This window comes from Pholcus phalangioides, unplaced genomic scaffold (genome assembly GCF_987345545.1).
Source record: "Pholcus phalangioides strain wild (caught in Gottingen) unplaced genomic scaffold, Ppha-v1.0 ptg000003l_1, whole genome shotgun sequence".
Classification (NCBI taxonomy): Eukaryota; Metazoa; Arthropoda; class Arachnida; order Araneae; family Pholcidae; genus Pholcus; species Pholcus phalangioides.
In genome coordinates this window covers 523,944-547,470 of record NW_028301596.1, presented here as the reverse complement: position 1 = coordinate 547,470, position 23,527 = coordinate 523,944, and the positions used below count along the sequence as shown (strand labels likewise).

General features: G+C 38.8%; 1 protein-coding gene across 5 annotated transcripts; it reads right to left on the bottom strand.

Moving 5' to 3' along the window:
* Positions 1-1,620: 1,620 nt before the first annotated feature.
* Positions 1,621-23,412, bottom strand: LOC149087861 (uncharacterized). 5 transcript variants are annotated; one of them, XM_089242122.1, is made up of 12 exons: positions 23,273-23,412; positions 23,069-23,180; positions 12,559-12,734; positions 11,436-11,507; positions 8,522-8,536; positions 7,804-8,035; positions 7,630-7,641; positions 6,735-6,863; positions 5,773-5,832; positions 5,269-5,384; positions 4,905-5,023; positions 1,621-4,530 (listed from the first exon to the last, which is right to left on the bottom strand). In XM_089242122.1, exons 2-12 carry the CDS (start codon positions 23,078-23,080, stop codon positions 4,487-4,489), a joined length of 987 nt encoding a protein of 328 aa, XP_089098248.1. In that variant the 5' UTR covers positions 23,081-23,180; positions 23,273-23,412; the 3' UTR covers positions 1,621-4,486. The 5 variants fall into 5 exon arrangements, with proteins under 5 accessions (XP_089098248.1, XP_089098251.1, XP_089098249.1 ...); XM_089242125.1 differs by having other exon boundaries at positions 1,621-4,525; XM_089242123.1 differs by lacking the exon at positions 7,630-7,641 and having other exon boundaries at positions 1,622-4,530.
* Positions 23,413-23,527: the final 115 nt, after the last annotated feature.

The following is a 23,527-nucleotide window of genomic DNA, read 5'->3' as shown; positions in this document are numbered from 1 at the left end:
TGCATTGTTAATTTTTTTTTTCCATTTTTTAAAATATGAATCATAGAAAACTTCTATTAAAGAAAGAATTTAAGTTATCTCGCAGAGAAGAAAAAAAATGTTTACTAAGAATCAAGTTAAGAAGTGGGTAGCCTTGGTTCTTAACTCGATTCTTAACTATGGAACAAAAACGATTCTTAGTTAAGAATGTGGTAGCAAAGTTCTCTCTCGATTCTTAACTAAAGATCAAATCCATAGTTAAGAAGCGTATTCTTATTAAGAATCAGAAGGTGGTACATCCCCTGGTCTGTTCTATAGAAGGAACAATACCACAGAAGAATTGCATACGGTTTCAGGTTGTTAGGCTATAGTCTGAAGCAGCAGTCCCACGAGAGTGGGCTGGGGCACTCTTGGTAAGATAATTAAAGTTAATAAAAGTATTTGTTGAAAATAAACCGCAAAAACCACAGCCGGCGTGAAGTATCCCTACTTGTCCGGTCATTTCCAAAGGAAGACGCTCGTTCCGCTGCCTTTGTATTGAAAGCCATAAAAATTATTGCTTCCCAGAGGCAACCGAGAATCCTGACAAAGACTTTCATTATCTTTAACTTTAATTATCTTACCAAGGGTCCCCTAGTCCACTCTCGTGGGACTGCCGCGTATGAAACTCCATTTCTAATGTTTAACCCACATTTGTGGAAGACATCTTCAGAGATTTATACATGCTTAGGTCTCTGTAGCAAGCAAGAAAGACGTTGCGCTCCTGTTGAGTTGTTCTTTTATAGACTAATGAGGTTTGATCAGCCACAGAAGAGTTGCATTGCCTGGCTTCACTGGCAGTGTCAAGCTCTGGACGGAGTCGGTCATTTTTTCTCTGGTTCTCACCGGAGACACATCTTGGCTCTCTGCACTTTCACTGTCTCTTCCTTTCGATTAATGATTTGTTCAAAAATTTCAATTCTCTTTCTGTGAAGGCGAGCATGGTGGTGTACAGATATTACTTCCGTATTGAATTTTCTATCCAGTTTATAACACATTTTCACAATGGCCAAACTTTCACATTTTCCCAGGCGGCAGCTTCTCTGGTGTTATAACAAATATCACTACTCCCAAAACACCAGTCAACAGCAAATCTTTTAAATTTATTTTCTCATAATCCATCTTTTAAGAATTTGATTTTTTGCTAAGCAAACCAATAGTTTATACTCACTTTGCATCATCAATAGATAAGCTTTCAACTAAGTCCACTTGAACGTTTTTTCCTCTTATATCGTCCCCCACACGTCAAAAGCATGAATGTGCAAATTTTTTTTTTTTTAATCAACAAGTTTTTTATTTCAACTTAATCAGCAAGTTGGATACTTTATTTTGCTATCTCAGTTGAGTCTGAAACGCAAATGTGTATTCCTATTGAAACAAGTTAAAAAACATCATAGGAAAATTTCTATAGAGTAAGGACATTGTACTTCGTGCTCCTGGCATTAAGGGGGACGATATACAAAATGACTGAGTTATGAGGACTTGAACAGTGATTAATTGAACATTTCCTAAATACGCACGCAAACTTTCAAACTGGTGAATGATGAATTTCATAAAAAAAGGAAGCAAACATATAACATAAAATGGCTTCTCTCACTGAAATATGACACACTGTTTTGGAATTCCTGATTTTATTTTGTTCATGCTTCCATTACAAGAGATTATCCGTCTTCATACTTACCAATCATTAACCTTGACATCAGCAAGACACTAACTGAAAGGATAAAATCATGATTATATTAAGTAAAATCGGTGAGGACATTTCACCTACTTTGTAAGTGGAGCAAGTGTGTGACAAGAGATGACTGGACAAGAAAGGTATAGTCAAACCTGGTTATGACATCTCATATACAATGTTATAATTCTCATAATTATAATGGACTTTACTTTTAATGCCCCAGCTACCTGAGATATAACTTTGTTTTTCCTCCTCCAATATCTTTGGTCACTTCTGTAGTGCCCCACAAGAAAATCTTAGAATTCAAGTTCGACACATTGATAAAATGTCAAGCTGCTTTGCTACTGATAACGATGACAATAAAAACATGATTTACTGCGATAATGAATGAGTTCACAAAAACCCTAGGATGGGTTCCTTTATCCATTGGAAACTACTAAACCATACATGCACATTCCTCTGCGGAATTTCTAAAAAATCAGTTGTGTTGGGTATGTATATGAGTGACCCTTACATACTTATGTTGAAAGAATTAAGCTTGTTTTGTGTTCTTGCTCGTGCCGCCACCTGTGTTCCAAATTTTGAAGTCAAAATGACAAATGCTTGAATTTTCACATAAGCAGGAGTTCCAAATCTAAATTTAAAAGGTGAAAAAAGCTTTGTCAACCAAAACAAAACCCATGAGCAGGGATGTCAAATTAAGACTTGTATAGGCAAAGATTTTTTTCTTGTGTCATCTCTGTATGTAAGCCTGATAGACTTTTAAATAACTACCAAACCGCATATGCACCCTGTAAACTGGGGAATTTCTCAAAAACTGGTGTACACCAGGGCTGGACAAGTCGGGGGAAAAATCAAGGTGAAAGAAAAAATTTCTACCAAAAGGGGGAAAAAAGTCAAAAATAATGCTTTTGATTTTTTTTCAGGGCATAGTAATCCTCTTTCATGTTCGCAGATATGCTATTACAAATTTTAAAATTTTTGTGCTGCTCTCAAGCTGCAATTATCTATGCGAAGGAAATTTCAGGTGCCAATACCAATTTTTTAGTCGCCATGGCACCTGGGATTGTTCTAGCCCTGGTGTACACTTCTGAAAAGTGTTCTGTGAGTGAATATTCAAGATGGCAGAGTTCTGCATGTTTGAAAACAGCTGTCTATATTCCTTCCATATTGGAAGCAAACTACAAGTATTGTGTCAGGGATCTGATCCTCAACTACATTAAATCTACACATTACCTACATCAGAGTTTGTTGGAATGGACTTCTCAAATTCACTTTATAACCAACTTTTATTCATATGCAAATCCAGAAGTGGGGGAAGGGAGATCGTCCCTCCTAACAGCTGAATAATATGGGAATAATTTTTTTTCCCAAATTTGACAAACAATACAACGAACCTACACAATAAATTGCCCCTCCTGACACTGCTCAGTATCTGCACTTGCTTTAATTATATGCCAGGTTCTTCAAAATACTAGTCAATTTTATCAATTCATATTCCAAAGGTATCTTCCACATTGATCTAACTCTAGGCTCCTTCATTATAACCAAGTTTGACTATTTGGATTTCAAATATCATGGAAACCAAACTTATACAAAAGAACATTTTCTTTAGTTCTTTGAATGGAGAAGTGCAGCAGAGTAGTGTTCTATGAAAAATCACTACTTAGATGACCAAGATGTAAAATTGTAAGCAATGTGAATTCAGAGAGATAAAGGTTATTTAAAATTGAGCAAGAGCAATCAAATGGACAACTTCGACTCCTATATCTTTCACATGATAAAATGAAGCACCACCTTTACGGGTGAGAGGACAAATTTCATTGGAATGGCAAATGCAGATCACTTTGATTCAGTTTACATGGTTCAAGCCATCTCCCCATATTTTGGATGTCGAAGGGCCAAATCGACACTGACTGGCTGGTGAACTTTTGCTTAACCCTCCCCTGAAAACGAATTTTCTGAGATTTTATGCAATGTCGACAATTTGCTTGTGACATCATTTCGGGAATAAAAACTTTAAGCCAGTCTTTTTTCCCCCCAGGTAAAAATTTCAAGAATTCCCCCTGAAAAGTAGACTTTTAAACTATTAGTCAAAATTTGAAAGTCCGAGAGATGGAATTAAAATTCTGGAGCCTCCCGGAAAATTTGGGAGATACGGTAACCATGGAATTTAAATGGAAACATTTCAATTTCGAATGAGAAATGCAATTGCAAAATATAACTATGATTAAAAATATTATCTGCCATATAAATATTTTCTTCAAAACTCACTATTCCGATATTTTTTTTCGCTCTCTCTAAACGAGACAAAATTGACTCTCAACGTTCCTTTCTAATGACACCTAGTTAGAGTATCAAATCAAATTTTGAGATCTCTGATCCACAGAGAGTAACGAGATACACCCAGAATTTTCATGTTAACAAGCTTCAGAGAATAATAAAGAGATCTGATTACGATTTTTCTAAAGATTAAATAAAATAATTGATGTTTGGTTGCAAAAAAGAAAAGAAAATAATTCAAGCAAACATCAAACTTAATATAGTGGAAGACAACCTTTTTCGGTCTTCAATCTCGAAGAAAAAATTTCTTCATTTTTCTCATATCTTCGGATTTTTTTCATTCTTCAAACTCTCCCCCTTCTTCCAATTTCCCTGCACTAATTTTGCCTTCATGCTTTACAAACTCTTCACAATTTTCTTCAACGAACGTTTTCTATTTTCTTTTTCCGAATTTTCAGATTTCGCTTCATGAGACTCTTTATTTTCTTATATTCGCTTTTAATTTTCTCAGCTTGATTTGATTACTCTTCTTAATTCTTCATCCATCTGCCCTTAGGAAATTTAAACGAAAAAAAAAGAGTGAGTTCAAAAACAATAATATTTTATTACATCAACATAAAATGTAGCATCAGTATACATAATATGACTGACATACGATGTCAAAGTTATACATGAAATTCATTCCTTTTCATCACCTACGATTCAATGTCAAGTGGGAGAGAAAAAAAAGAAAAGTGAATGCTCAAGTGCATTAATGGTACAACAAACATGCTACAAAGGGAAATTACATATGAGCTTGAAAAGATAAACATCTCCATTCAAGTATTCATCCCCTTTAAAACACGAAAATACATGAACAAAGGTTGAATACATAGAGAAAACAAGTAAATATCAGATGCAGTCACTCAGTAGTACCCGTACTTACGGGGTGAATAAGAGCGTGATCGTGATCTAGAATAACGATGGCGGCTGTAGTAAGGCGACGGTGAATGACGCTCACGATAATACTCTCTGTCTTCACCACCTCGTCCACCATACCGGGGGCTAAATAGAGAGAAAAAACCTTGAGAAATAAGATTAATAAAATTCACAATTTCTATGGTTTGTCGATACAGAGTGAAACTCATTTAATGATGATCTATAACAGGACTGATGGATAATTATCTTTAAATCAAGCATGCTGTTAAAAAATGGTTAAAAATGTTGTCAGTACTCTAATTTATGCAATTTAAAAGGAAATATTACGTACAAATGGGTAATAGATACCATACCAACAAGTTTGAACTTACTATGTGGGTTTTCCCATGTAAATTCCAGGAGTTGGAGTATGAGCCCGTTTTGTGATGGAATAGTCCACTCGAATTTTTCGCCCATCAATTTCTTGGCCATTGCATCTCTCTTTTGCCTTAAATAAATAGAAAAATGACTTCAGTATAGTCTTTATACCACAACCCCCCCCCCCAACATATGAGCACTTCCTCTGAAAGACCAAATTGGTATAAAAATGTAAGTTTGAAACATCACTGTCAATGTTTAACAAATTATTGTTCACGAGTTGAACAATCAAGGTATTGTCTCGCTCACAAGAGACAAAAACTACTCAGACGTGATCATGTGACATCAGTGCTGCTGTGAATTCTGATTCATGGGAATGTCATTCCCACAAATCAGAATTCACCAAGTGTAGCAGCCATTACGCACACATGCATCACGACACAATGTAACCATGAATGTCTGCCATCACCAACTATACATAATTATGTAGTAGGAATCGAAAAGGTATTGTAACTTACTGATTTTGAATCATCCACATCTTCAAAATAAACAAAAGCAAATCCCCGAGATCGGCCACTCTGTGGAAAATAAATTTATTTTAATCATGAATAAGTATGAAATATAAAGATAAAATTTGAAAAAATCTGATTATGAAACTGAAGTTAAAAAAAAACACCACTGGTAACGATCCAAAATTAAAAAGACAAAAACAATAAAAATGTAAAAGATTCAAATTCAAAAATACAAGCGATCAGTTCTAAAAGCACCGTCGGGAACATCAATCCACATGATTTTTGTTGATTTTTTGAAAATCTAAGCCATTTTTAATATATATTGGCGTACTTTCATTGTTCAGAAAAATTTCAACCACCAATGACGAAACATTACCTTACTAAAAGGTCAAGATATAATATTATATATCTATAAAAGTTTGGTAAAAGTTTTTACAAAAGAAAAGAAAAAAATAAACACCCAATAAATGCATGTTATATTCGACACAACCAATAGGCTTAGTGGTTGTTTTTATTTTATATTTTGTCATACTTTTAATAGCATAATCCCAGTTCAGTTCATAGTTTTTGAAATTGCCATAAGAATTTGTTTAATACAAGATCATGGTTGATATTTGGGCTCAAAATTTGATATTTCTCAACCTTATTGATGTGAACAAAAATTAACAAGTGTTTTTGATAGATGCATGCTTACAAGTTTTGCCTAGATTTCAGATACTGACCACTTCATAAAGACATTAGACTTCTGATCCATGGACACATACAGAGTTTACTCATTGCACTTTCAACTATATACAAAAGTTGACACAAAATTAACTGCGTACAAAAGTTTTGTCAGACTAATGCTGCTTTGTGAGTATTATATCCTGAACTTGACACAAAACTCTGAGTGTGTGTGTGGAACCAGACTTTTTCCTTTATCATATACAGGCTCTTTCCCTGACAAATATAAATTACATAGATTTTACCTGAGCATCATAGACAACTTGAACATCTTCAATCGGACCATATTTTCCAAAAACTTCTCTTAATTCTCGTTCTTGAGTGTAAAGGCTGAGACCAAAAACACCTAAGCAACGGCTAGGTTCAGGATTATCCTATAAAACAAAGAACTCACTTGGTTTTTCATATTTTCGTACAAAAACTAGAGGACAAATCTTTTTTTCAAAAAAATTCACATAATATTTTATGATATAAATCAGAAAATTAAAGCAATTTATAGTTAACGCTTGATTTTACAGACTCTATCAAGTAGCCTATTGAATATAAAGTAGTGTTTCCTTAAGAGTAGGTTTTATGCACTGTAAACAGCGTGAGGTTATGAATTGGGCAAAAAACTTGAACTACAGGAATTTAACAAATCAACAACTGCATGCTGCAAGCGAAGCAAAAATTCCGCAGTTTGAAAAAAAACAAACCTTGAAGTTTGTAAATGGGAAAGATTTCCAAAGAAATGGTGTACTGTTTGACCACAAAAAGAAACCTCATTAAACAATATGTGAAACATTCAGTTAATGATGGGGAAATCAACATAGTTTCATTCTTCAGGGATAATTCTTCGTTGGCATCCGATGTGTTAGGCAGCGTTTTTAAACATTTCCATCAAAGACCATTTTAGTTTGAAAAAATTTAATCTATCGAAAAAGAATGAAACCCCTAATGTTTTGAAACAATCAAAAAGATAATTTTCAGTAGTTCTTTTACTATATCATTGGTTTTCATTTTCATATTCGCTGTAACAATGTTTTTTTTCTGGTTTTTACACGAAAACTAGTTCGTAAAATATGTTGGTTCATAAAACAGAGCAACAACTGTATATAATAAATTAAAAAGTCAGATCTTATTTGGCTTTTCAAACATTACCAATGAATGGTGCTTGAATTTCGGAATATGGCAACCATCAGTATCAGAAAATATCATGAAAAAAACAAAAACAAAAAAACCACTCTCATGAAACCTATGAGATTAAGCCTCACAGTAAAATGAAAAAGTGTGAAATAAATATACAAACAAAATAAAAAACGAGATAACACATACCCTATTTCCAACATGACGTCTGCGACTTGACATAGGTGAGCGAGCATATCGCCCCCCTCCTCCTCCTCCTCCCCCAGCACCAGAGTAGTTACTTCTTCCTCCTCCTCCTCCTCCACCACCACCACCATATCTTCCGCCGCCTCCACTACCTGAGTAACCTTTCTCATCATAGTACGAGGAGCGCTTTGGACTATACCGAGGGCTGTATGAACGTCTCGGTGTATATGAGCGACTATAGTACAAAACAGACAGAAGAAAATCAGTGATAAAAACAGCTATACAACGTAACTTACACTAAAGCGGTGTCATTCTGCTGATTTAAATATCAGATAACCGATACACAAACAGTACAGTATAGCGATTATGAATCACAAAAATTTAATTCTACAATCACACTATTTCTTTAAAACAGTAAACCAACCAAGCATTGAAGTGAAAACAAATGAGTTGGGTCATCAACTGGAGGGTAAATGTGAACAGTGCAGCAGGGTTACAAACAGACCCATAATCAATAATTTTCATTGGCAAAAATAATTATCCAAACATACCAAAGTTACTCAAAACACATTTAAGCGTATAAGAAATACAGTACGATAGACTGGATATACAAAGCAGGAATGAAGATGAATATATGATATACAAGTTACACGAGCAACTTAAGCAGACTTCAGATAGTAACAAAAGCGTTTCAAATTATAACAACAAATAATTTACTCACCTCCTGCTTTTTGAGCTGAAAATGAAACAAAGAAAAAAAAATTAGTACAAATCCCTTTCATTCGAACAAACAGCACTTTCAACAAAATAACACAATATGAAAAAACAAGGTTCATACTCTGAAAGTAAAAAAAAATAATACATTCGAAGACTATTCAAGCACTTTTCCAGGCAAAAATTTAAATGTCAAGGACATTCATATCACGGTTAATAACAATCGTGTTTTTTCAAAAAAAAAAAAAAATCTATTCATATTTTTAAAATTTATATCCATCATTTACAGTCAAACCTCGTTAGTGCCTCACCCGGTTAACACGTCACTCCGCTTACCGGGTCAATTTTTGAAGCCCCAATTGTCCTCAGACAGGAATTGGCACAGCTATAGCTAACTCCGTTTAATGAGTCACTCCTCTTACTAAGTCATATTTTTGCTCTCCCAAGAGGGACTCATTAACGAGGTTTGACTGTACTCATTTTTAATTTTGAGTTTGAGAAATGCTAATTTATTAAAGATACACAATTTTTTAAAACAATTATAATTCTCATTTCAATTTGTAGACAATGTCAAGTTTACTTTGAAAAAAAGCGATTGTAGTTTAGTATGCACAAATGGCATTTATGCGTACAAGAATATTGAAATTTGCCTTCGGTAAAAAAAAATTAGAAAGCATGTAATCATATATTTGGGGTGACTATACTTACCCGTATTTCCTGGCACATTCCCATATTTTCATGTAATTTTGGCCATCCCAACTTTATCAATTTTAACAATAATTTGCAACTGATTACCTTTGGCATCATTTTTGGTGACAATTGACAACTTTACTGTGTTTTTATAGAGGAAATATCAGTCCACATATACAACTGACATTCATTAATTTAATAGTTTAAAATATTTTGAAGCAATATCTTAAGTCAAGTGTTTTGCTGCAAGAGTTTAGGCAACATCTTTTTAAGCATAGAAATACCTCAGCTATGCATGACCATATGTCTTGTTTTTAACACTGTCTCATAATCATTGTTGCAGGGGGTCACCAGGGTTTCCCAACGTAAAACTTCTCGCAGACCCCTCCACACTTTTAAGGCGGTTAGATATTGCACTAACACGCTGAGTTGACCTCTGGCTACATCATGAAATGTTATGATGGGTGATTCTATTTATCTTCTTTCGGTAAAAAGTCACAGGGAAAAGGAGCAGGTTGGTATTTTTCGTTGGTGTCTTTTGCGCTATTTTAACGAGTTTTCCCCCTTCCTTCTCTTTGGAAAATGAACTCTCTCTCCATGCGTCAAGGTCGGAGGCCAACTGAGTATGGGCATACAATAGTTACAGGGTTGTTTTGCAGAACTCAAACAAATATTTATCAAAAAATAGTGTCCCTACCGCTGGCTCAACAGTTTCATAGCTCTAGGGCAAAAAATGAAAGAGGGCTCAGGCACCCCTCGGTGAATTTACATATTTATTGTCAAAGTGCCAGATGTTATGATGGAAGCCTTTATGTAAATGAGGTCCCCATATGGGTCTGGACAGGACTCATGTGTTAAGGTGGCCTGGGTGTCCCCTAAAGTACACGTAAATTCTGCAATTCAAGAATTCTCCCCACCATTTTTTCCTGATGAAATGGAAAATCACATTTATAAATTTCTAGAGCTTCTGGTTCTTAAATTTGATTTGAACAAATGGAATGTTATCCTTTCTAAGTTGTTCAGTCATTCACGTGTTAATTCAATGACACCATCTGGTTAAAATTCAGAATAAAAAACAGCTGTGCAAGTATTAGTGACAAGAAAGTTCCCGCTTTGAAAGCTTCCAGAGTTCCATGATTTTTTTAGGGTTCAGTTTAGGATCATGCGGAACCTCAAAGCAGCGGTCACAGAACCCTTGGAGCTCTGTGTGCACTACCCAGGGGCTTCGTGGCCACTTGAGAAAAAAAGTGAAACTGGAAAAGAATTATATTTTTTTAAATAAAAATAAATCAGTAACTTCGATAAAAAAAAAGACCTACAGGACTCCACCATAGAAATTAGGGACACAAAAGGGCTGCTCTACACCAGTTTCTCAAACTTGGTGACACTGCCCCCCCCCATTTCTTCATAAAACTTTTCTCATCGACCCCCTCAACTAAAGCCGTAACCCCCCCCCCCCCCCGATTGGAACCCTATACTAAATCCAAAGCTTCTACCAGCCCCCAGATCCTTCCATTGCCCACTTTGGGACTGCTCTACACATTTTTGACACAGTGTTGTAATGTGGTTTAGAGGGAGATTGAGTTGAAGGAAGGACAAAAATTTATGGAAGTTGACTTAAACTTTTTTCCCCAAAGACTGCAATGATTTTTCAAGGACTTGAACGTGAACTTTTTTCCCAAGGATTTTCAAGGACTGTATGAACCCTGTTAAAGGATGGCAAATGCAACACCACATGATAAAACTTGCCCAGTATTATCTTTTTTTTTATTAAAGCAAACATATAGATCAAACAAGGAATAATCTTGAATGTACAGTTCAAAATACTGATGTTGTTTGCAGGGGCGTCGGAAGTGGTATCTAACTTATGGGTGCTTGTCTTGAGCTTCATGAATGAAATTTATCTCTGAATCGATTCTAAAAACGTAATTTTACTTTTTAAGAACTTTTATTTTCAAATATTACTTCAAAGGCTTTAGATGTGAAATAAGACCCCTCCTCCTTTCCCACAAACTTTGGATGAGACCACATAAAAAACAATATTCTACAGATATACGAAAATTTCCTACAACCCTGTCATTTCATAATTCTGCATAATGAGCTATATGCAACAGCGACAATACAGTGCAAATGAGATTTGTGGATGTTAGATAACTTTAGCAACATATTTTCAAGTTTAAGACGCACATATTTTTGAATCTCGCACTCAAAATACAATGAAAAGCACTCACTATCTATGCTTTGGTGAACGAGATCGTGATCTGCTACCATAACGGTGACCACGCCTTCCACGAGAACGGCTCCTTAAAAATAAAATAAAAAATAATTCAACAAGCCATTCCCTCAAATTTCAATTCTTCTAGTAGCTTTTGCATGTATATTCATTTGTGCATAATGATTTTACATAGATTAAAAAGTGGAACCTCTTTATAACATAGTCATCGGTCATACAGTCTAGCCACTTAATGTGATAACATCGGAACTTGGGATTTCTGATAACAATAACCATAAAAAAAAGTGACATTAGTAAGTACAGCTGCAATACATTCCATTTGGTCGAATGGGGTGCATAGCAAATGAGTATTGGTAAAACGGGAGAATTGATAAACCTTTGCCAGACCATGCAGTTTGAGGACTCGATCAAATGTATATCACAAATCATTTAATTAATTTTTTTAATGGAAAATGTTTCGCAGATTCCTTGAGGGAAAAGAAATTTGAATCAGGTCAACTGAAAGAACCCCCCCCCCCCACATATTTGCCTTCACTGAAAGAATACCATTGCTTCTAAATTCTACACAAATATAAATGAGGCAAATGCTGGGGGGGGGGGGGGGGGGGTTGCTTCTGAAGATAATTGCTGAATAAAAAATTTCTGAAAACAACGTAGGGATATTTCCCTTTTGCAAAAACATGACATCGTGCAAGCTACCACGGCTAATTAGCACCAAGGCGACAATCATTACTAACCAGTAGGTTAAATTACTTGTCATTACTACTCTCAAATCAAAGCAAAGAAATCAGCATCTGCTGAAAACGGGACATATAGTTAAGTCATCTCACCAATTTCAGATGTTAAAAGGCTGAATTGACAAACTTTGGCCTTCCCAAGAAAATGAAATATTCTATACTGATTTGAGGCAACGGTCAAAATTTACATTTGTGACGTCATTTCAGGGATAAAAATGAAAGCAACAGACCTTTTCCGGGTAAATTTTGCCTTCTAGAAATAGGGATTTTTTTACAATCGCGGTAGAATTCGGGAGATATAAGCTTTCAGGAGTACGGGGAGATGGAGCAAAAATTCAGGAGACTTGACAGCTATAGTAAAATATTTAAACCAAATGACCATACCTTGATCGGGAATATGAACGCCTGCGATGAGAAAACGATCTGGACCTTGATCTGCTCCTGGAACGAGAATGAGAGCGTCTCTCTTGTTCACCATTGCCAGTAGCGGAACGCTCACGAGAGATGGATTTGTGAGTCGAATGCCTGTCAGATGCCTGATCTAGGGCATCAGGACTATCCTGGTTTATAAAAGGTAGAAAACACGTGTCAGTTTACAACTAGTTATTTTCATACGCTTACTACAATTGAATAATTGAAATTCTTTCATATAGAAACAATTTCTTACTACTATTCATAGGTTTGGCGATATACGGCGATTTCTTACTACTGCTCATAGGTCTGCTGTTTTGCTATATTGGGTTTGAATAGTCGAATCTACAGGGTTCCAAACAAACTGCTGAAGAAACAAACATAATTCGAAACCTTGCAATTTGCCTTGGGTTACAGTTTTATACCCTCCACACAAAATATTTTCTATCATTTAAAAATATTCTGCATTCCCCAGGGTCGCAATTGGGGGGAGGGGAGCAGGTGAGCCTGCACAGGGTGGCGATGAAGTAAGATCTCACCCGGGGTGGGGGGAAGAGGAGGAGGAAGGGGGGTGTGGTGGTGTTTATACACTGACCGCTTGATCCCACATATCTGTGAGATCAGCAATTAGCATGCTCCTTGGGAAGATCTTTGTGTTTATAGTGTTACAAGCACTATTTCAATGTTTTGTGACTGCGCAGATCATTTGCAATGCATAAAATGGAGTGTTGCCATTGGAATTTTTCAAAATTTTGTTACTGTAATCATGACTGGGAGAGATCAGGTTTCATCTTATTCTGAAGTACATACTCTAAAAAACATGCATCTCAAAATTTCGAGCATTAGATGATTTTTGCGGCAGCCAATGAACCCTGACAGTGCGCTGGTGGCACTGTTTGCAAGCGAGGAGCAGGATAAATCCCAAACCTCTCGGAGAAATTAGGCTGACTGTATTGAACTGCCCGAGCGCAATGGGATGCTCTGCCTTTCTGTCATACAATCCTTGATCAATCAAATTTCTGATTAAGCCTTTTGCGATACAATTTTATACAACTTTGTAACAAATCTATTTTTCCAGTATGGAAATTTTTACTAACTCTGTGGTCTTTATACCACATAATATGCTTTGTTTGTTTATACGTTGTTAAAAGAAGGTGAGAAGAGAAAATCTATCTTCCAAGAGAAGAGAACGTGAGTTGGAATGTGGCTTCCGTTCTGTAAGGTTGTCTGTTTTGAGTGTGCTTCGAAATAAAGGCTTCTTCGTTAAGTTCAGTAATTTCATGTATAAATTGGACCCCCTCCAATATCAAGTGTTAAGGGATATTCCGCCATCTCCCGGAAAAGAGACGCACCTCTGACATGACGTCTCCTTAAAAAAGAGGTGCCCCACGTCGTGGCTCGAACTCAAGGCAGTACGAAACGGACATTCGATCTCAACTGTGAGGTTCCTGATAATACCTAGAAGAAATGACTTACCTGGCCAAAGGTAAGAAACATGATTTGATCCTACTCGCTCTAGAATTAGGAGAGGAAGTTCCGAATGATTCGCATGTAGGTAGTAGATCTCAAGCATATAATAACAAAGTCCTCCGGTTATGAGGAAAAATTCGTGAAAGCCCTGCTGGCTACTATTATCGGAGAAAGAGAGGGGGAAAGAAGAACGATCTAGAATCAACGAAGAAAAAGAACGATCTAGAATGGCCAAAGAAAAGGAACAATCTAGGATCGCCGGAGAAAAGGAACGAGAACGTTCGTTTGAACTTGAAAAGATGTGGTTGCAGCTTGAGTTTCAACGACACTCGCAACCGGCAGAAGAGCCACCCGTCTCTCTCATCGATTAGCCCAAGTTCGACATGAAGAGGTTGATCCCGAATTTCAATCCGAGTGAAGATATGTCGCTATTCCTAAAGTTGTTTGAAAGACAGCTAAAATTCTTGAAAGTGGAGAAGGTGAACTGGGTTGCGTATCTGCTGGGAGTTTTGCCGAATGAAGTTGCTAAACTCATTGCTTGAGAACCTGAAGATAAGGCCCATGTTTACGACCACATCCGGTCGTCGTAAGAGAGGTTCTCTTACGTCGTTTGAAGCTGAGTGTGGAAAGGTTCCGGCAGCTCTTCTCTACTCACAAAAAAAATCACCTGGAAGTACTATCACTTTGAGATCCAAAGTTATTTCGAAGGCTGGCTGTCCGAACTGAACATTAGAAACTTTGACGAGCTGAAAGATCTGATTTCGGATCAGATGAAAAAGAGGATTCCACCTGAAGTTAAAGAACATTTTCTGGATGTTTGGAGTGAGTGGACTACCCCTGAAGAGATAGTGGAGAAGCTTGATGCTTATGATAACCTTCGAAACAAAAAGAGCGAGATCCAATGTGAGAGGAAGAAGTGGCAGTCTAACCAACATGAACCCCTAGGTCCTCAGTGCGACAAAGAAACTTTCATTCTAATCAACGTGAAAATCCAGAATCGGAAGAAGCAGGATGTCATCCTGTCTTAAGATGTTATGGTTGCGGGGAGCCTGGTGTTATCAAGTCCTGATGCCGAACGTGTAATCCTCCAACGGATAGACCAGGACCCAGTGTCAACGCTTTGGATTTATACAGTTTATCATCCTGTCCTAATACGGAATCGAAAGATGTCAGTAGCAGTCATATCCTAAGATGTTACGGGTGCGGAGAACCTGGTGTCGTCAAGTCCCAATGTCGAACTTGCAATCCTACCACAAACACCCCAGAAGTTAGTGTCAACACCTTGGACTTTTACAGTTTCTCAACTGAGAAACGGCAAAGGAATGCTATCGAAGTGATGATTTGTAACAGGCGTGGATCAGTGTGTGCTGACATGGGCGCCACACATTCAGTGGCAGGGAAGAAGCTATACCATCTCCTACAAGAACATGGCTTGCCCTTTTCCTGCAAGACTATCGTTATGAGACTAGCCGATGGATATGCTCGTAGAGCCGAAGTCCTAACTACGACTGTGGACATTAACGTCCAAGGTAAAGTGATTCCCACCGTGATGATGGTGCTACCACAGGCCAGAGAAAACCGAGCCCTTCTCAGTGATGCTGGTATCGTCCTGGATGTTCAGCAAGGAAAGTGGTACTTCTCTGAAGCTCCTGAGAAGCGACATCAGTTCGTCGAAAGCCCATCTGAAAGCAGTGCCCTCTGGCACTACCTGCTCAGTAACCCTCGTGAAGATAAAGGTACCCACCTTACTTCTCAGCAACGAGAACTTGATTCATTCCCGCTGGAGTTCAAGTGATGCTTCAAGCCGGGGGGGGGGGGGATACCTTTAATCGAGCAGCGAGAACTTTACTCCTTCTCAGAAGAATCCCATAGATGTTCCAAGTTAGCGGGAGGAAGACCTTTCCTCAAGCACCAGATCAACAAGAGTGGTGATGACAGGGTATACCGCTGTGAAGGTGGCCCTCGACCTCGCGAAGAAGGCATGCTTGCCATAACTGCGGTCGACGTGGACATGTTGCCCGAAGATGTTGGGATCCGATAGTGTGTTATCAGTGTAAAAATCGTAGTCATATTGCCCGTAACTGTCCAGGCAGCCACGCTGATAAGCTATCCAGCCCAATTGGTAAAGGAGCCAAGCAGTGTGAGCTGTTGAACTTCATTGTAGTGGAGAAGAGTTCACGGACTCTCCGCGAGTCCCAAAGTGGGAATGATGTTTTGGATAAGATCAGTGAAAACGTTGAATCTACTCAGGAAGCTGAAGATTTCCTGAACGGGAGGAAACAAGAACTCGTCTTGAATCCCGTAAAGCAGTACCGATTCCAAAGGGAGTTGACTCCATTACGAGATGCTGAGACCACAACCGTGGTTACCCGGACCCGAAGAGAGTGGCGTTCTTCAAAAGTGCATCCAAACTCTAGTCGACGTCCCCAGAACCGGTGTGACTCGAGAACTGAACTTCGACCCGAGGCAAGAGTGTCAGCAGTTGCCCGGAGCTTCCCTTTCTGTTCGTCAGGAACTACTCCCAAAGGAAAGATGGCTGTTACTGGCTCCTCGCTGAGACGTCGTCGCAGCCAGAGGGGGAGATTGTAACGAATCTATTTTTCCAGTATGGAAATTTTTACTAACTCTGTGGCCTTTATACCACATAATATGCTTTGTTTGTTTATACGTTGTTAAAAGAAGGTGAGAAGAGAAAATCTATCTTCCAAGAGAAGAGAACGTGAGTTGGAATGTGGCTTCCGTTCTGTAAGGTTGTCTGTTTTGAGTGTGCTTCGAAATAAAGGCTTCTTCGTTAAGTTCAGTAATTTCATGTATAAATTGGACCCCCTCCAATATCAAGTGTTAAGGGATATTCCGCCATCTCCCGGAAAAGAGACGCACCTCTGACATGACGTCTCCTTAAAAAAGAGGTGCCCCCACGTCGTGGCTCGAACTCAAGGCAGTACGAAACGGACATTCGATCTCAACTGTGAGGTTCCTGATAATACCTAGAAGAAATGACTTACCTGGCCAAAGGTAAGAAACATGATTTGATCCTACTCGCTCTAGAATTAGGAGAGGAAGTTCCGAATGATTCGCATGTAGGTAGTAGATCTCAAGCATATAATAACAAAGTCCTCCGGTTATGAGGAAAAATTCGTGAAAGCCCTGCTGGCTACTATTATCGGAGAAAGAGAGGGGGAAAGAAGAACGATCTAGAATCAACGAAGAAAAAGAACGATCTAGAATGGCCAAAGAAAAGGAACAATCTAGGATCGCCGGAGAAAAGGAACGAGAACGTTCGTTTGAACTTGAAAAGATGTGGTTGCAGCTTGAGTTTCAACGACACTCGCAACCGGCAGAAGAGCCACCCGTCTCTCTCATCGATTAGCCCAAGTTCGACATGAAGAGGTTGATCCCGAATTTCAATCCGAGTGAAGATATGTCGCTATTCCTAAAGTTGTTTGAAAGACAGCTAAAATTCTTGAAAGTGGAGAAGGTGAACTGGGTTGCGTATCTGCTGGGAGTTTTGCCGAATGAAGTTGCTAAACTCATTGCTTGAGAACCTGAAGATAAGGCCCATGTTTACGACCACATCCGGTCGTCGTAAGAGAGGTTCTCTTACGTCGTTTGAAGCTGAGTGTGGAAAGGTTCCGGCAGCTCTTCTCTACTCACAAAAAAAATCACCTGGAAGTACTATCACTTTGAGATCCAAAGTTATTTCGAAGGCTGGCTGTCCGAACTGAACATTAGAAACTTTGACGAGCTGAAAGATCTGATTTCGGATCAGATGAAAAAGAGGATTCCACCTGAAGTTAAAGAACATTTTCTGGATGTTTGGAGTGAGTGGACTACCCCTGAAGAGATAGTGGAGAAGCTTGATGCTTATGATAACCTTCGAAACAAAAAGAGCGAGATCCAATGTGAGAGGAAGAAGTGGCAGTCTAACCAACATGAACCCCTAGGTCCTCAGTGCGACAAAGAAACTTTCATTCTAATCAACGTGAAAATCCAGAATCGGAAGAAGCAGGATGTCATCCTGTCTTAAGATGTTATGGTTGCGGGGAGCCTGGTGTTATCAAGTCCTGATGCCGAACGTGTAATCCTCCAACGGATAGACCAGGACCCAGTGTCAACGCTTTGGATTTATACAGTTTATCATCCTGTCCTAATACGGAATCGAAAGATGTCAGTAGCAGTCATATCCTAAGATGTTACGGGTGCGGAGAACCTGGTGTCGTCAAGTCCCAATGTCGAACTTGCAATCCTACCACAAACACCCCAGAAGTTAGTGTCAACACCTTGGACTTTTACAGTTTCTCAACTGAGAAACGGCAAAGGAATGCTATCGAAGTGATGATTTGTAACAGGCGTGGATCAGTGTGTGCTGACATGGGCGCCACACATTCAGTGGCAGGGAAGAAGCTATACCATCTCCTACAAGAACATGGCTTGCCCTTTTCCTGCAAGACTATCGTTATGAGACTAGCCGATGGATATGCTCGTAGAGCCGAAGTCCTAACTACGACTGTGGACATTAACGTCCAAGGTAAAGTGATTCCCACCGTGATGATGGTGCTACCACAGGCCAGAGAAAACCGAGCCCTTCTCAGTGATGCTGGTATCGTCCTGGATGTTCAGCAAGGAAAGTGGTACTTCTCTGAAGCTCCTGAGAAGCGACATCAGTTCGTCGAAAGCCCATCTGAAAGCAGTGCCCTCTGGCACTACCTGCTCAGTAACCCTCGTGAAGATAAAGGTACCCACCTTACTTCTCAGCAACGAGAACTTGATTCATTCCCGCTGGAGTTCAAGTGATGCTTCAAGCCGGGGGGGGGGGGGGGGGATACCTTTAATCGAGCAGCGAGAACTTTACTCCTTCTCAGAAGAATCCCATAGATGTTCCAAGTTAGCGGGAGGAAGACCTTTCCTCAAGCACCAGATCAACAAGAGTGGTGATGACAGGGTATACCGCTGTGAAGGTGGCCCTCGACCTCGCGAAGAAGGCATGCTTGCCATAACTGCGGTCGACGTGGACATGTTGCCCGAAGATGTTGGGATCCGATAGTGTGTTATCAGTGTAAAAATCGTAGTCATATTGCCCGTAACTGTCCAGGCAGCCACGCTGATAAGCTATCCAGCCCAATTGGTAAAGGAGCCAAGCAGTGTGAGCTGTTGAACTTCATTGTAGTGGAGAAGAGTTCACGGACTCTCCGCGAGTCCCAAAGTGGGAATGATGTTTTGGATAAGATCAGTGAAAACGTTGAATCTACTCAGGAAGCTGAAGATTTCCTGAACGGGAGGAAACAAGAACTCGTCTTGAATCCCGTAAAGCAGTACCGATTCCAAAGGGAGTTGACTCCATTACGAGATGCTGAGACCACAACCGTGGTTACCCGGACCCGAAGAGAGTGGCGTTCTTCAAAAGTGCATCCAAACTCTAGTCGACGTCCCCAGAACCGGTGTGACTCGAGAACTGAACTTCGACCCGAGGCAAGAGTGTCAGCAGTTGCCCGGAGCTTCCCTTTCTGTTCGTCAGGAACTACTCCCAAAGGAAAGATGGCTGTTACTGGCTCCTCGCTGAGACGTCGTCGCAGCCAGAGGGGGAGATTGTAACGAATCTATTTTTCCAGTATGGAAATTTTTACTAACTCTGTGGCCTTTATACAACATAATATGCTTTGTTTGTTTATACGTTGTTAAAAGAAGGTGAGAAGAGAAAATCTATCTTCCAAGAGAAGAGAACGTGAGTTGGAATGTGGCTTCCGTTCTGTAAGGTTGTCTGTTTTGAGTGTGCTTCGAAATAAAGGCTTCTTCGTTAAGTTCAGTAATTTCGTGTATAAATTGGACACCCCTCCAATATCAAGCGTTAAGGGATATTCCGCCACCTCCTGGAAAAAAGACGCATCTCCTAGCCGACGTCCCCTTATAACTTTATTATTTCTATGATTATTTATTATCCGTGCCCGTTGCACTTTGACTTGATTTACATAATTTTTGATTTCCTTGCACTATATGTAATCTTTGACGTATCAATAAATTTTGGTTTTACTGGAGATGCCCTGTTCCCGGGGAGGAGGAGAAAGAGTGCTTACGTTGCTTCTTGCGACAGAGCCTGGGTGTCTCGCGGTTTCTCCAGTTCTCCAGCCAAAGAACTCTAGTATAGCTGCAGTTACTTTATGATGACCATGTACAGGGATCTTCAAGCCGTCTTTTTAACAGAGAGAGATGCACATTATTAAATGAAGACTATCCTTACGGCAACTTTGACATGCATATGCCTGAAATCATTTGAGTCGCAGGTCATTTTCTGCACACGAGAGCTGCACCCCGGGACCTACAGTTTATTGCCGATTCCAAATGGCAGGCTTTGTTTTTTATACTCATTGAGAGGTTGGTGTGCTAACCCCTCGATGGGGAACTCCCTGCAGTAGCAATTTTTTTGCTGCGGTTAAGTCGCAGTTCCAGGAAAGTTTTCTGAGAAGGACGAACCAGGTATCAAACTTGCGACACCTCTAAACATCCTTTGGTACTTCAGGCGAGTATCTTATTGACCAGGCTACCGCTCCAACGTATGCCCAAAATCTGCATTTAACTGTAATCATTGGATGAAATTTTAACAGGATATTCAATTGAATTGCTGATCAAGTGCTTATGAGCAACAGGTTGAAGATGGCTGCTGTATACTACCTTTACTCTTATTATTTTCTGAACAGCTACAACTGATCCAGAGATCACCCTCCCCCCTCCTGATCTGTATGAAGGCAGTTTGGAACAACTATAATATAATTTCCATTTTTTCCTTCATGGGCATGTTTCGGTGATTTCTATTCTAGCATGTTGGTGCTTTTCTTAGTCTGTGATGATCAGCCAAAATCGGCAAACCCTGATAGTAGATCCATGCTTGCTAGTTTCGGCAACTCTTGATCAACCGCATGTTTTTGTTAATTAAATTTTTTTTGTGTATAATTTATCCAAAGTTTTCCGACATGTCACACATATTTTGACTAACACATATTCAATTAATTCATGTAATAAATTTTAATTTTTGTGACTTATGCCTGCCATCATGAACTGACCGCCACAAGAGAGATGATTTGTTGGCACAGAAAAAGTTACTGTGCTGGTGGTGGCCATGCTTATGGAAAATTAACCCAGCCATTTTCTTATGAGTGCATGTTTTTTGTCTGCTATTATTATATCCTATGCTAGGTTGCCATTCCTTTTTCTACTGTTGGCTATCTTCTGAATGTGATGTCAACTTGTGGAAGTCACTAGTAACAATAGGCTTTGAACAGAGTGCAAAATCTGAATCCAATTCGTAAGCATAAGCAAACTTTAGAGCTCATTTTTTTCGTCCTTTATACATTTTCCCACGGGAAAACGATGTGTATGATACATCCAGTTCTTGGAATTTGTTTACCGGACTGCATTTGGATTCTCTTAGGTTGTACATTCAATGTTCCGATTTCAATTCATTTTTTGCACACTGGCTGTAATAATTTTGATCCTGCAATCGTGTTTTTATTGAACCCAGAGACTGTTTTTCGAACGAAAACCCAGAGCCATTCTTGACCTGACCACTGACTTATTTAAAAGAAAAAGTCCTGGGTTTTTCAGTTTTTTTTTTAATCCTGTATTTGGTCTAAGAATACTAATTTTTTTTTTTTCCATTTTAACAGCCATAATATTATCTCTTTTCGGGCAATTTTTTTCTCTGGCAGGACAGCATGATTGTTTCACTCTTGGGGACATATTATGCTTTTGGATGTTTTTCCCTGCCAAAGGAAAAAAAATAATCTCCGAACAGACGCAGTATAATCCCGATCACCAAAGCAGTGCAATCTAGTTGCCAAGGCTGGTATAGTGGTGCAAGGTTTTTGCTCACTTTTCTCTCACTTCTAGAATCATCCATTTCGGTGGTGCTAATATCGCGAGCAATTCAAATAACATACTTTTGTCAAGTTGTATTTTTCCGATGTATCCCATTTTTTTGTCACGTCTTCCATTTTTAGTCTCGTAAATATCATTATTTTAGTTCATTATTCAGCTCGGCGCCAAAGCAGTGCTAAGAAGGGTGCTTATACTGCTTTTTCACCCCGAAATCATTATTATTCCTCCCTTCTGTAGCTCTAGTTATTTGGATTATCTATTGCTCAGGTTGTATCATACCATTTTATTATTTCATTGTATTAATTAGTTATTCATCCATTGCCATGCCTTCTGTTTTATTATTTAAAATGAACCTACAGAATTTTTCATGCCCGGATCCGTTTATTTAAAAAAAAGGGTCCGGGTTTTAGTTTTAATACATAATTATTACGCATTTTAATACATAGATTATTTATGCCCGGAATTCCTTATGCCCCGATCTTTTAAATGTTAAAAAAATGGGCCAGGTGTAATTTTTTTTAACTGATATTTTTTTCTATTTTTATGCTTGGTGGTTTCCAATATGTTTTGCACGCTGTTTTTTTTTCGGCGTCCGTAGTGTCTGACGGCCTTGGCGACTCTTCATCGGGCCATCAGACATGTGTGGCGCCAAATAATTGCCAAGTGGCGGACCATAGGACAGCTGTTCCATACAGGTGATTATTATTAGGAGGGTTTCCTGGTATAGAATTTTCACTGCAATTTCAAATGTGGGGGAGGGTGGGACCATGGCTGAGCTCACTACAAGTTTACGGAGTTCTCGTGGATGGGCAAAATTCCAGCATTGGTTTCAACACAGAAAAATCACCAATACAAAAAGACCTATATCACCCTGCATATGACCAAGCTTATCTGAGAGCCCAGGATCACATTTCATACCATTATTATCATTCATATGAGTAAATTATTCAATAAACCAATCAGAAAAGACCACAAATTGTCCTTGATAATTAAATAAACAAGGTTTTCCTCCCACTTATAAAATTACAATCCATAGATATTATACAATTCATAATTACCCAATCATAGGGGGGGGGGGGGGTTAATTGCATACTCAGAGATAAAATATATAAATATTGAAAAAAAACCTTTTTCTCATACTCACTCTATCACTCATTTTTTTGTTGGGCGATTCTTTCCCGTTATCCCGACTTCGATTAATACAGACGCAGTTGTTTCAGGCTAAACGCACAGCAAGCAAAATGGCGCCAGCTAACCTTGAAACATAACAAAGAAATCTGATAAAAAAAAACGTTGTGGTTATGAAGCAGCAACGTCGTTTAAACGCTGGAAAAGAAAAAAGTCTTACCAGGCTCGGCTGTATTAATTTGATAACGTTGAAAATTAACGAAACAGCAAAAAACACAGAGAAAAATTACAACCACATTCACAGCAGATAATGGTGTGTACTTCCCCGAGTAGTACGATACCGATACGATAACAACAGGGAAAAATCCCAGCAAAAACACTACTTACGATTTTTTTTCCACAGTGAAAGATAAGAGAAAAATAAAATAAGTATCAAATGACCATATAACCCATCAGAAAAAGTCCCGTATTTTCT